Raw genomic sequence first — 13,560 nt, 5'->3', positions numbered from 1 at the left:
GTATTCTCATTGGCTTTCTCTGCACGTATTCCAGCTTCAGTGTCCTTTCTAAAATATAGAAAGTAGACCTATACATAGAACTCTAGATGAGGTCAGGGTAGGGTACATTAGAACTATTACCCCTCCGCCCCCATTCTGAACAAGGCTAAGGTGGTCATTGTTCTCTGTATTGTCACACTACTGATCCCTATTAAACCTGTAGTTCACTAAGTCTTTCTTCCCATGAAATGTTATCTGGAGCCGTTTGGTCCCCATTCAGTGTGCAGCAGACTGCTGAACACAAATATAAGACTGTGTATTTATCCCTATTAAATTTTATGTTATTGAACAAATCTCATTATTCTAATGATATGATGTTCTTTGTGGTCCTAATTCTGTCATTCAGGATATATTAGATACCCCCTACCTTCACCTCAGGCAGCTAGGTGGTACAGTGGACAGAGTGCCAGGCCTGAAATCAGGAATCCATATTCTTGAGTTCAAATCCAGCCTCAGACACTTAGTAACTGTGTGACCCTGGGTGAGTCATTTAACCCTGTTTGCCTCAATTTCCACATCTGTCAAATGAGCTGGAGAAGGAAATGGCAAACCACTCCAGTATCTTTGCCAAGAAAACCCCAAATGAAGTCACAGAGAGTTGAATACAACCACACCTGAACAATAATAACAGATATTCATCTCAAAAATGAATTTTGTAAGTATTCAGAGCCTTTGAGTAATCTGCCTGAAATTGATCCATTTAACACTGGCTCCAGACATTCACAAAGTTCTGAAACCACCTTCCCATGTCTCTCCATTTTTTTCACATACGTATCATGAAAGATATCTCCAAATGACTTCCTGAAAATATTGTTTAACTTTATCTCCTGCATTCCCTTAATCTATCAAGGGAGGAATTTTCGAAAATGGAAATGAGATTAAGCTGGCATGACCTGTATTAATGTATCCAGGCCAGCTTAATTACTATTACCCTTTTTAAATACCCACAAACCATTCCTTGAACAATGCTTTCTAAAATTTAGCAAGGAGTCAAAATTAAGCTCAACACCTTCTTCCCATTTTTTAAAAAGTCAGGAAAGTTGTTTCCAATTCTGATGCACCTTTTACATTCTCAAGGAATATTATAAGGTCCTTTTGAGATCATCTAATCCACTCTTACTTTTTTCCTGAGAGATAACAAAACTAAAAGCCAGAGAAGAAAAGTGACTTGACCACTTCAGGTTACATTGCCAATTGCTAATAGAACTGGAACGAGACCAGTCTGGTCCACTTCTCATTTGATACCATGATGTCTTCTGGCATACTTTGCCATATGCTAATGTCATTCTTTTCCCCGTAAGTATGCTCTCATACAGATCTGTTGACATCAGAAAAAGTTTGCAGTTGGAGGAGCTCCTTGCTAGGGAACAGCTGGAGTATACCATAGAAGAAGAAGTGGCCAAGCAGACTATACGGATGTGGCTAAAGAAGTGTTTAAAGCGCATCAGAGCAGTGAGTTGAACAGAAAGCACATTTGTTATTTTGGGTTTTTTTTTCCTTTAATGTGGGGGGGGGGAGAGGGGAAAGTAATATTAACTACCTGTGATTCTAAACCTTTTAGGACCAAGAGCCAAATTCTTTTCTGACTAATCTCTGAACTCTTTCTTGAGTATGTAGTACAATCTAGCCCATTTAGGTTTATCTACTGATGACAAAGCTAATAATTATTCAAAATCTAATTCTAGTTAAATTAAAGGTACTATTTTCTTCAGAGCAGTCCACTTCCAGCTTGTTCCAAAAGCCTGCACTTTCTAAATTCATTGAATGAGATGCTTAAATTCGGAGGCTTTTTAAAAAATAATTTTACAAGGAATGACTATTTGAAAAAATAATTACGTTAAAACATTTGCTATTCGTTTGATAAAACAATTGAGAAAAACACCAATAAAAACCATGTATTAACTACCCATAACTTTTTGGCAAATAAGCTCTATTTATCACTAACGAGGCCAGCATAATGTTGATAATGTTTAATTTTTAGTAAAGGCAACCTGACTTTAGAGTTTCCCGTTTCACTCTGTCTCCAACCCTAGTGTCTGAAATATCTGTTTTTAACATCACACTCTTCATGAATTTATGTTTTTATCAATATCTTGTTAGCATACTCTACACAGAGGAAGTTCATGTCACCTATGTGACTGGATTTAAGAGCTGCTATTATTTCAGAAGCTTTAAACCCACCTAAGATTTTGGACAGGAAGTTCAAATTAGGTACTTAGCCTTTCTCTGTGGTATATGTTTTTCAGCTTGTTTTCAAGGAGAGGCATAGTCCTTAGGAGCTTCAGAATAGTAGCTACCTACTGGAAAATGAGAATAAGAAACAGCAACAATAATAATAATATATAGGATCTATATAGCCAGATTTATATACTGTCTTGCAAAGCACTGTACATAGGTTATCTCATTTGATCAGTACCTTAAACCTAGATAAAATCTTGCTTGGGATTTCCAAAACCAAAACAGTTTGTAAGTCCAATACAAAGACCCAGACAAGCATTGTGTCATAGAGCCTATCTGCATAGATAAAGCACTCAGTCAATAAGCACTGATTAAGCACCTGCAGTGTGCCAGGCACTGTGCTGGATACTGGGGATACAAGTACAAAGAATGAAACAATCCCTTCTTACATCCTAATGGAGGAGACAAGTATATAAATTTAAGTAGCAGAAATATAAAGTGAATAAATACAAATAGATAAGAAGTAGTTAAATATAAGAAGCAAAGGAGAGCACTAACATTTGGGAAGATCAGGAAAGACTTCATATAGAAGATGGTGCTTGATCTGGATCTAGAAAAGAAGGGATTCTGTTAGGTAGAAGCAAGGACAAAGAGTGCATTCCATGCATAGGGAAGAGCTGCGGGAGAGAGAGAGAGAGAGAGAGACATATCAAATGTCATAAATGAGGAACAGAAAGAAGGGAAGTAAGATTGGATCACAGTGTGTGTGTGTGTGTGTGTGTGCTATTGTCCAATAAGATTGAAAAGATAATTTAAGGCCTAGTTGAATAAAGCTTTTATTTTATTTTTAAAGCTTTGTTTAAAGCTTTTTAAAGATATTTATAATATCAAGGTTATAAACCTGAGAGTCCAAAAGAGAAGTTTGGGAGAGGAAAGAGGGAAAAGAAATGACTTCAGTTTTAGACATGTTGAATTTGAGATGTCTCTAGGGCATCCAGTTTGAAATGACCAACAGGTAATGTAGAACTGAAGCCCAAAGGAGACAGTGGGACTGGATGGCTACAGACAGACGTTTCATACACATGTATGCAAACATAGATGAGTCACCTGTATGGAAATAATAATTAAACCCATGGGAGCTGATGAGATTATCAAGCAGGAGAATGTAAAGGGAGGAGAAAAGAGGGGCAGGGAGAGAACCTTGGGAAAATAGCCATAGTTAAGCAGTGTGATTATGGACGATGAGCCAGCAAAGATGCCTGAGGAGTATTCAGTTTGGTAGGAAAACTCTGAAAGGAGAGGTCACCCAGCGGGAGAGAGTTTCAGATACATAAAGAATGATGAGCATGATATTTAGCAATGATGGAGTCAGTGCTAACTTTGGAGAGAGCAGTTTCAGTTGGGTGATGAAGGTAAATAGGCATGGAGTAAGCAGGGGGTAAGAGTAATCCAAGGCTGAGGTTTGGAAAGAAATCAGTGGCGATGGGACAAGGAAGCTGGGAATTAAAGATCAGAGGTAGAGTTGAAATTTTTAACACCCTCCTGGATGGAGAGTGAGGAGTGAGTGAGTGAAGGCAGAGCAAGGGTCATGGTCTCTACAGAAGGGTCTGGATGATGACAAAGAATAGGTCTAAGAGAGATGAGAGTAAGGGAAATGTAGAATGATAGGAAATTATATATTGTGGAGCCAGGAAAGTTTAGTAGACCTGTAACAGTCTGTGGGACAGCTCACCTCCAGATTATCCAGGCTTCAGGAGGTGGCAGAAGTAACCTAAGAATTCTCTCCTGCTCACCTGCCCTAGCTAAGAAACATTCTAGTCCTTTTCATCCTCTATAGTCTTACTAACTATCTAGTTCTTCTAGCTCAGTAATGACTTGAGTCTAGGCAAGACCAGACTACCTAAAGCCAAGACACTGAGAGTGGAATAATAGAATAAAACAAGAAGGAAGGGAGAAAAAAACAGACAATAATAATGAACATAGGCAGATGTATACCAAATAAAATATAATCTGAGATAATGTAGAGAACTATTCAAATTTTTATGATAAAGGCATGAAAGAGAATAGAAAACACATTACTATGTTTCCAAGCCATCATGTAGGTTAGCTGGAGCCTTATCTCTGAAATTGTTAATGACAGCAAGTTAGATGAGATTAAAAAAAGTCTTGACAAAAGAGAACTGGGAGCCAGATGATGACATTTTGTGTTATCAGGCTGCTGAGTAGGATTTTCCCCACTTTATTAAAATAACTGTCTGGGTGTATACTCATAGATACACACACATACATTTTTTTCTGCCTTAGAAACAACAACAGTCATGCAGCATCATCCACAGCCTTCGAGAGAGTCAGCAGCAAGAGCTGAGCAAGTTTCTGAATCCTCCTAGCATTGAGACAACACAGCCAAGTGAAGACATGAATACTAATAACCAAGATAACGTACAGCCAGAGGTATGGGTCCTTATCAATGCCTATTTTTATAAAAAAAAAACCAATAATCTGGTCACAAAACTGCTTCAGGCAAAATGCCAATATTCCAAATACCTGATTCTGAAGGGGAAAAAATAGAAAATACTCACTACATACTATTATTGTTCAAGTACCTGCTGATCCAGAGCTTTCCAGTTTGTATAATACTAGGAACCAGTTAATGCTGTTAATGCCTAATTTTAAGACTCAGCGCTCTAAAGTGATAGTTATCAGGGCAGCTAGGTGGCGCAGTGAGTAGAGCACTGGCCCTGAAGTCAGGAGGACCTGAGTTCATATTCAGCCTCAGACACTTGACACATGTACTAGTTGTTTGACCTTGGGCAAGTCACTTAACCCCAATTGCCCTGCCAAAAAAAAGACAAACAAAAAGAAAACTAAAATAAATCATCCTCATTTAAAAAAATAAATAAAGTGATAGTTATATCAGCTTTAGGCTAGAGTTAATGACACCCCTAAAAGTACCTGATTTGTTTCCAGGGAGCATCTCATGTATTAAGAGAACATAGCTCATCTACCATAGATACTAAGAAATATTTTCATTCCACTCACCAACTCATATGAACTTCTTCAAAAAACAGTGAAAAGCTTTATAATTGGCTTCCAACATACTTAAGTGGGAAAATACACTGAGGACTCATTCTTCCTTGGCTGGGCATTGGGATAGCATATGGATATACAACAGAAATTATCTCTAGGACCTACTATTACTAGGACATAGCATAATTTCATCTACAAACCCAATCATCTACAAGTCTATTTAAAAAAATACAGACAGTAATCAAAATCCTGGAGAGACTACTGCTATTAGGAACAGCTGGCAAAGAAATCCTATTCCTTCCCATCAGCCTTTGTGATGGTGTAATTGTTATTTGAGGTTAATGACCTGGAGTAAATCCAGCATTTTAAGAAGGGTTCTCTGATGGCACAAAAGCTTTGTGGTGTATTTACAACTTCCTCAGGTTCTAGAGATAAACCCATCAGCCCTAAAACACTGTAGACCAGCAGGATGCCCCTTATTGCACTACAGGCCAGACATAGGTATATCCTTTGAATCTTCAGAATGACATAAACTATGATTCACTACCAATAGGGTGATGCTGACCACAGAGACTTTTATCAATATCTAGACTCACAAAAAGTTTCCTAAGGTGGGGGTTACTTGTACTAAAGCCTTCTAACTCATTTGCCTGAGTTACCTAATCTGAAGTAGCATGGTGTAGTAGATAGATGGCTAACCTTGCATTCTTTAAGAACTGGGTTCTAGTCTTACCTCTGATATATATATTAGCTAGATGACCATGGGCAAGTTGCCTCTTGGTGCTCTGGGCAACTCTTGACAGTTAACCATCTGCATCAGAGGAGGGGGCTCCTTATGCCAATGAAATCATGGCTCCAGAACAACAACAAGCCTATAGACAAAAACCTAGACTAAAATAGCGATACTGAGTAAGATATCTGGCAAGAGACAGGCAATGAAAGGAGAAGGTTATGAGAAAGGAGGGACATAAAAGAAAGTGAAAAGGTATCCAAATGATTTTTTTTGTCATGAAGGAAAGTACCATTGTTGCAAAAGGAAGCAGAAAGGGAAAATTGCAGAGGCATAGGGCTGAAGTTACAGAAAAGCTGGAATTTATGAGAGGTAAAGCTAAGAAAGAAAAGATGGGAGTGGAGAATTAAAAAAGACAAAATCACCTCTGCCAACCAGAGCATCTTCCAAGTCCTCCTTTCTGGAATACAGACAACTCAATTAAACTAGTGTGATCACCAGTATTCTCACTGGATGTATGCCCAGCAAATATACTCCAGTAGCAAACAGATAAAATCTTGTTAAGACCTTTAAGAAAAAAAAATAAGAAAAGGGAGTATGTGGAGAATCTCCCTTCCTCAAATTTAGACCTGGGACCTCTTTTCCTTTCCTTGAGACTTTTAATTTTTTCTCTTTCTTTGTTTCTTCATCATGTTACTAATCCAGCTTCCTTGTCTCCACACAATTCATTTTCTTCCTATTTTTCTTTTCCTTTATGTATGGCAGTCAATTCTGCACGTGGGCAACCCAGATCCCCCTAACCCGGAACGATCTTTTAAACCAGCCATGGGCTGAGATAGTGGATCAAATAGGTAGCCATGGGGAAGAGAAGGGAACTCAGTGTGAATAAGTAAATGCATCATCTTGGTTCTTCTCCATCCCTTTAGACAAGCAGCCAACAGCAGCTTCTGAGTCCAACTCTCTCAGACAGAGGAGGGTGTCGGCAAGACTCTACAGATGCTGGAAAACCCCAAAGGAAATTTGGGCAGTGGAGGTTACCTTCAGGTGAATCTAAATCATTCTTGTATTCAGGGATTAGGAATGGATGTGTGTTTATGTTTCAAAATTTTGATTTACATTTAAAAATGTGTTTCAAAAGATAGAAGAAAAAATATCTTCTTGCTAAAGGAAAGCCAAAAATTAGTCAGAGACTAAAATTCTAGGCTTCAATGTCTTGATTTTATTCTACTGATAATCAGGAACTTTTGTATCCAGGTTTGTCACTGAGAAATATGTAGTATGGTTTGGAGAGGTAGAAAGAACTGTTAAGGGGCTCCTGTAGTTGTCCAGGTATGAGAAGCAGAGGGCTAGAACTTGGGGCAGCAGCAGTGATAAGGAAAAGCAATGGATAAAAAGAGACATTTTGACAAAAGAATGAACATGGTAACTGGTTGAACGTAGAAAAATCAAGGCTGCCTCCTACATTTCAAATCTTAGAGACTAGAATAATAGCAGTACCCTTGACAAATATAAGGAATGGATAAGGGAGGGAGAAGGTAAGTGAATTTGAATGATTGCAGTGGGACATCCTGGGGAAGAGAGAGAGATGTATTTTCATATGTCAAGTGCTTTGCAAACCTTCAAAGTAAGTAAGCCCCACTTGGTCATTGTTTGGGCTTTAATTGGTTCAGAGTAAATGTAAATAGCAATTGTTTCTGTTTTGGCCAGAAACCCTGAGGGTCTTCCCCTCCCAGATTGACTTTTTTTTGGACTAGGAAAGAGGCCATTCTCTGCCTCATTTCTTACCTAGCCCTAATCACCAAATGAGCATTGCCTCAGTCAGACTGAGACCTGTTAAAGACCTTATCTTAAAAAGGCCAAGGTCCCCCACTGCATCCTGGGCCATCTCCAGTCATCCTGATTGATATCAGGTCACTGGACCCAGAAGGCTCTGGAGGAGAAAGTGAGGCTGGTGACTTTGCACAGCCCTCCCTCACTTATATCCACCATCATCTCCCTGACATCATGGTCCTCTTCCAGAACGAAGGACAAACAACAACAAACCTTAAAAGTACTATATAAATGCTATTACTTTTAAGCAGCCAAGTGGCACCATGTTGTCAGAGCACTAGACAGTTCAAATCCCGCCGAATAGTCTTCTTAGCATCACACTGTACAAATTGTTTAACCTCTCTCAGCTTTACTTTGCTCATCTGCAAAATGATAATAAAAATAGCATCTACCTCACAGGTTTTTGTGAGGATGGAATGAGATGTAAATGTGAAGTGCTTTGCAAAGCCATAAAGCTATGTTCATATAGATATATACATATACATACACATATGTGTATATACGTGAATATATGTATGTATATATTTATGTATATATGTATATTTATGCATATATAGTTATTATTATCATTATTTTTAGCCCCACTTCGGGAGTTTGAGATAAAGTCATGAACCTTCTGGAAGAGTTGGAAATGTAGAACTGAATCATCAACATGTAAATAACATTCGAAGCTTAGCACAGGCTATGGCAAGTCTGCAGAAGGGGCCAAGAAAGCTATCTCAAAAAAAGCAGGAAGAACAGGAAGGTGGTGTATTTACAGCTTCATCAGGTTCTAAAGATAAAGCCATCAGCCTAAAACACTGTACACCAGCAGGATGCCCCTTATTGTACTATAGGGCAGATACAGTAGCCTAGAAGCCCAGGAAGAGATTTTCTTTAGTAATATATTGTTCTTTAGTATATAGTTCATCGTTTGGTTATTTTCCAAAGGCAATGGCTAGCGGAGCACAAGCTCTGGCAGATTCTTCCACAAGCTGGAAAGTAACCAAGCATGGATCCAATGATGAACCAAATGGAAACTGCACTGAATTAGGTTCTTGGCTCTGACATTTACTAACTCTGTGACCATGGACAAATCACTTAGTTTCTCTGTTCTTTAGTTTCCTCATCTGTAAAATGGGGGAGAGGGGCTGGATTTCATGACCTCTAAGTTTCCTTTCAGCTCTTAAGTCTGTAATATTATTCCCAGCCTGACTAAGCTCAGAGACACTCATCTCTAGGCTGATCACAGAGTGAATGATTTTCTTGGTCATAGCAACACTTGAAGAGCATCTCCAAAATCCTAAAGGGATTGCTGTTTGTGTCAGTGAGCAAGTACCCATGAAATCACATCTGTGAAGTGTTGAAATTTTTGTTTGATTCCACTTTTTACATATTTCTATAAATTTCATAGGAAATGAAGTTTTAGGAAGGAGTGAGTGATTAAAAGCTAAGGAAAAGTCAAGGGTACTGTACAAGGGAGGAACCATAGCCCTACCTATGTGGAAAATCTAACTTGTTAGAACATATTTGCAAGATCTTAATATCACAGTAATTTATACAGACACCTTGTGTTATATAACTGTGCCCTCAAGTTAAATTTCAGAATTGGCTATGAATACAGAATCACTGTCCTCCTTAGAGGACACTGAAGGTTCTTGTGAGGATTCAGAGAAAAAATAAAGCTTACTTTGATTGGCTCTTTCGATCCAATCAATTCCAAATCTCCCTCACATTCTCTCTCCTTTCTATGTTAGGATGTGTGTGAGTGTAGACAACTCTCTACACACAATGATTTCTCCACCTCCTTGACCCAGGTGGTAGACTTTCCTGCTAACCAGCAGGTAAATATGTTCTTCATGGTTTGGTTTTGAGGCATTTTTAAAAGGCATATGAAAAAAAAATGTATGACTAGGACAATCTACAACAGGATTAGAAAGTCCTTTTTTAGATATACTGGTTATATCTCTGAGCAGAATTCACATTCATAAACTCTGTGCAAGACACATTTGCCAAGAATATTAGTAATATGAATGCAATGTCAAAACCACTTAGGGGTCTGCCAAAAGGACCCAGAACAGAAAACCATAACAGCACTCTCTAATTCCACAGCACCAAAACCAATAAGCCATTCTGTGTCTTCGGTCAACCTGAGGTTTGGCAGTCGCACCACCATGAAGTCAGTGGTATGCAAAATGAACCCCATGACTGACACCGCTTCCTGTGGCTCTGAAGTCAAAAAGTGGTGGACACGGCAGCTAACTGTGGAGAGTGATGAAAGCGGAGATGACCTTCTCGATATCTGAGTGCAAACCAATACAAACGAACATCTCATTGTAAAACCAGTTGTCAGATCCCCTACCCTTTCAAGTGAGCAAGCTGCAACCAATCTCTCACAGGATTGTTTGAGTTTTTTTCCCCCTTCAATATATCACCATGCTGCCGTTGAGAACACAAAGTGGGCCTGCCTAATGAAGCTGTGTTTGGCTGGTTGACTATTTATATTCCCTAAAGAAACCATGTAAGATGATAATATTAATAAAATTAGAAATCATGTCATGAACAGTTGTAGATCATTTAAATGTCATGTACCCTGCCTCAGTAAACTCAGATGTATATTCAGATATGTCCTCCTGCTTTGTTACCTTCCAAAAACCAAGGGGCCCAAAGTGGCCATTCTGTGGTAGAGGAGAAATGGCTTTACTTCATGTTTTCCCCAATTCATCTAGAACTACTCCTCTTGGGAGAATGTATTATTTATGATTGATCTGAAAAGGTCAGCACTGCACTCATGCTAAGAGATAGTATTTTTACACACTACAGAGTCTGAATTTTAAAAGATACATTCTTTTTTCTTAGATTCTTTTCTAAATATGCAAAAAAAAATTAGAAATAAGAACAAGTCAAATTCTAGCCTCATTCATTCTCACACAACTTCCCAGCTATTTCAGGGGAAATTTGTGTGTCAGTATCAGGCAAAGAATTTGGCCCATGGGGACTAACTGGCTTAAGACAAACCTGTAAATAGATAACTTAGGGACATAATTATACAAATAGCTTGATTCTGTAAAGAGCCTTCAACAAATAACAAGAATAATAATAATTAAAATAAAATAAAGGAAACTGTGGGGTTGAATTCCATAGGACTTACCTGTATGATATCACTGTAGACTCCATTTCTTTATTTTCTAATTACAATGACCTGACTCAGCAGTGAGAATCTCAATGCTTTATCTCATTGCAAGACAACTTTTCTGCCACCAGAATTTCCTGTGGAAATAATGATCCCTCCTAAGAGTCTGCCTACTGCTCACAGCAGCTAGGGTGCATGACAACTTCTGTTCTTCCCAAGGTCAGTGTGTACCTTCTCTGAGAGAGTCTGAAATGTAGAATGCCTGGAAAGCAGGATTCGTGGCATCATTGCTGGCCCTGGGGAGCAAAAGTGGATCTAGACCATATAATCCATCTTTCCTGTGTTTTCAGGTTTGTTGTATAGGATGTTCCATACTCTTTTTTTTAACTGTAATTGTCTCAAAGAGTACATATTCTTTTTGGTGTTTGATTTACTTTAAGTTGATTCAATTCTATAATTTCTTAAAATAGGTACATTTGACTTTTCTGTGTAACATCTATGATGAAATGTTGACAGTCTGTCGTTAATGAGATTACTTGTACCTATGAAATTATGGGAAACTTCACATCACTGTGGTCAGAAAAGGATTACATTTGGTTTTGTGTTTGTTTTGAAGTTTACGTTTTGTACATAATAAAAAAAGAGAGAAACTCTGTTTATAAAAGAATCAAGTCTGCTTTGCAAGTTATTTATTACCCCTTTTTCCTGAATCATAATTATCTGCCATTTTGTCAAGACCCAGTAGTAGACATACAGCACAATTAAAGAGACCTTATTTTAGATGAATTCATTGGGCCAGAAGGTTTCCATTCACAAGTGGATAAGATTGGGGGGGAGAACTCTCATGCTGTTGAAATCCTAATGTGGAAAGATATATATCTGCCCAGGACTCAGACCTAGGATTTCGAAGAGATCTTAGATATCATCTAATGCACTGGTTCTCAATATGTGGACTAAGGGACAGCAGGGGAATCCATGTGGTCAAAACCTTTTCATAATAATACTAAGACATTATTTTCCTATTAAATACTGCTCACCTTTGCAAATGCATCTCAGTGTAAGGCCAGATTTTCTTTATATATGTCCACCGAAACAATACATCTCAAGAGTGAATGCAGAGAGAAATAAAGAATCCAGATGTCTTCTAGTGAGCCAATTAGTTAGATCTGCAAACATAGATAAAATTATGATGCTCTCCTTAATTGTTTTTATTTTGGAAAACATAGTTTTTTATTAAAAATGTTAATATGTTATGGTTTATTGTTATTTTAAAGTATATCAATTTTAATATCTAATTTGGTAAATATTGATAGATATAACCACATAAACCAAAGCTCTTTTGGGTCATCAGTGTTATTACAGAGTACAAAGGGGTCCTGAGACTAAAAAGTTTGAGAACTGCTGATTTAAATCAACACCCTAACTTTATAGGTCCATCAAGGTCAAAAAGCATTTATTAAAAGTACTATCTGTGTGTCAGGCACAGTGTTAGGCACTGAAAATACAAAGATAAAAATGAAATAGTTCCCTTCCTCTGGGAGATTTCATTCTACATGGAGAGACAACATGTTTGTGGATAAAGATATACAAAGTACATACAAAATAATCTTGGCTTATGAGGGCACAAATAAGTGATTGGTTCCCCATTCTTGGAGGTCTTTAAGCAGAGGCTGGAGGGACACTTGTCAGTGGGAATTTCTTTCATGTATAGGTTGGACTAGATTAATTAAGAGCTTACTATGTGCCAAGAAGTGGATATATAAGTAGAAAAAAGTGAGGTAATACCTGTTCTCAAGGAGCTCATACTCTAATATGGGAGATAACCCATTAAGAGAAAGTTTAGTTGTGGAAAGGATGGAAAGTCCCAGGGATCCTTAGGTTAAATCATTACATTAGGTCAGATGACAATGTGAATGATTGTTGAGGTCCCTTCCAACTCTCAAATTGTGTAATTCTGTTATTCCAGATGAAGCAAAATTTTAAAAGGTAGCATGTGAGCTGAGATGAGGAAACTAAGGCACAGAAAAATGAAATTACTGGCCCTCAGTCAAGCAGGTAGCAAGTAGACAAGATTTGAACCCGAACCCTTGGATTTCAAATGTAATGTACTTTCCACTACATCATACGTCCTCTCAATGTCTCATGGAAGATTTCTTTTTTTGGTTCAGTGCACTTGGGTAATAGAACTCCATTTGCCCAAGACTGCTGAGCCCTCTCTGAAAAGTCTGCAATTAAGGTTCAGCAGAGGCAGGCCTTGTTGTTCATTCTGCAAGGAAGTAAGGGGCCTAATAGCAGCTGGAGTATTTAAAGGCATAACATCCCTGAAATATCACAAGGGGGAAGGGGGACAATCCACTTGACGCCATAGCAAGCAGTGCTGACAGAGAGGACGAGTGGGAATCTTTTGTCCATTCTTCCATTTCCCCACTAAATACGTATATACAAACTAAAAGGAAAGGGTTACACAGATGGAAAAACATGACAATAAGCCATAGCACTCAGGGAGGCCAGACTTCAAGTACTAATCCTCTCATTATACCACCCACTGTCTCTAATCAAAACCATTCCATTTGATCTGGGAGCATCCATTAAGTGTAAGGGGTAGGAGATTTGAAATGAGACCACCTCATATGCACTGGGCATC

General features: G+C 38.3%; 1 protein-coding gene across 2 annotated transcripts in view; it reads left to right on the top strand.

Annotated features, from left to right (window-relative positions):
* Positions 1–10,634, top strand: part of NALCN (sodium leak channel, non-selective) — a 502,757-nt gene extending 492,123 nt beyond the window's left edge. For both annotated transcript variants that reach the window (XM_036757854.1, XM_036757853.1), the window contains 4 exons: positions 1,341–1,491; positions 4,522–4,668; positions 6,901–7,018; positions 9,896–10,634. In XM_036757854.1, the coding sequence (XP_036613749.1) occupies positions 1,341–1,491; positions 4,522–4,668; positions 6,901–7,018; positions 9,896–10,089 (610 nt within the window). In that variant the 3' untranslated portion in view covers positions 10,090–10,634. The remainder of the gene's footprint in view (positions 1–1,340; positions 1,492–4,521; positions 4,669–6,900; positions 7,019–9,895) is intronic.
* The last annotated feature ends 2,926 nt before the right edge of the window (positions 10,635–13,560 follow it).

Source organism: Trichosurus vulpecula, chromosome 4 (genome assembly GCF_011100635.1).
Source record: "Trichosurus vulpecula isolate mTriVul1 chromosome 4, mTriVul1.pri, whole genome shotgun sequence".
NCBI lineage: Eukaryota > Metazoa > Chordata > Mammalia > Diprotodontia > Phalangeridae > Trichosurus > Trichosurus vulpecula.
Note: the sequence above shows the minus strand (reverse complement) of the source record. Positions and strands in the feature narration are given on the sequence as shown.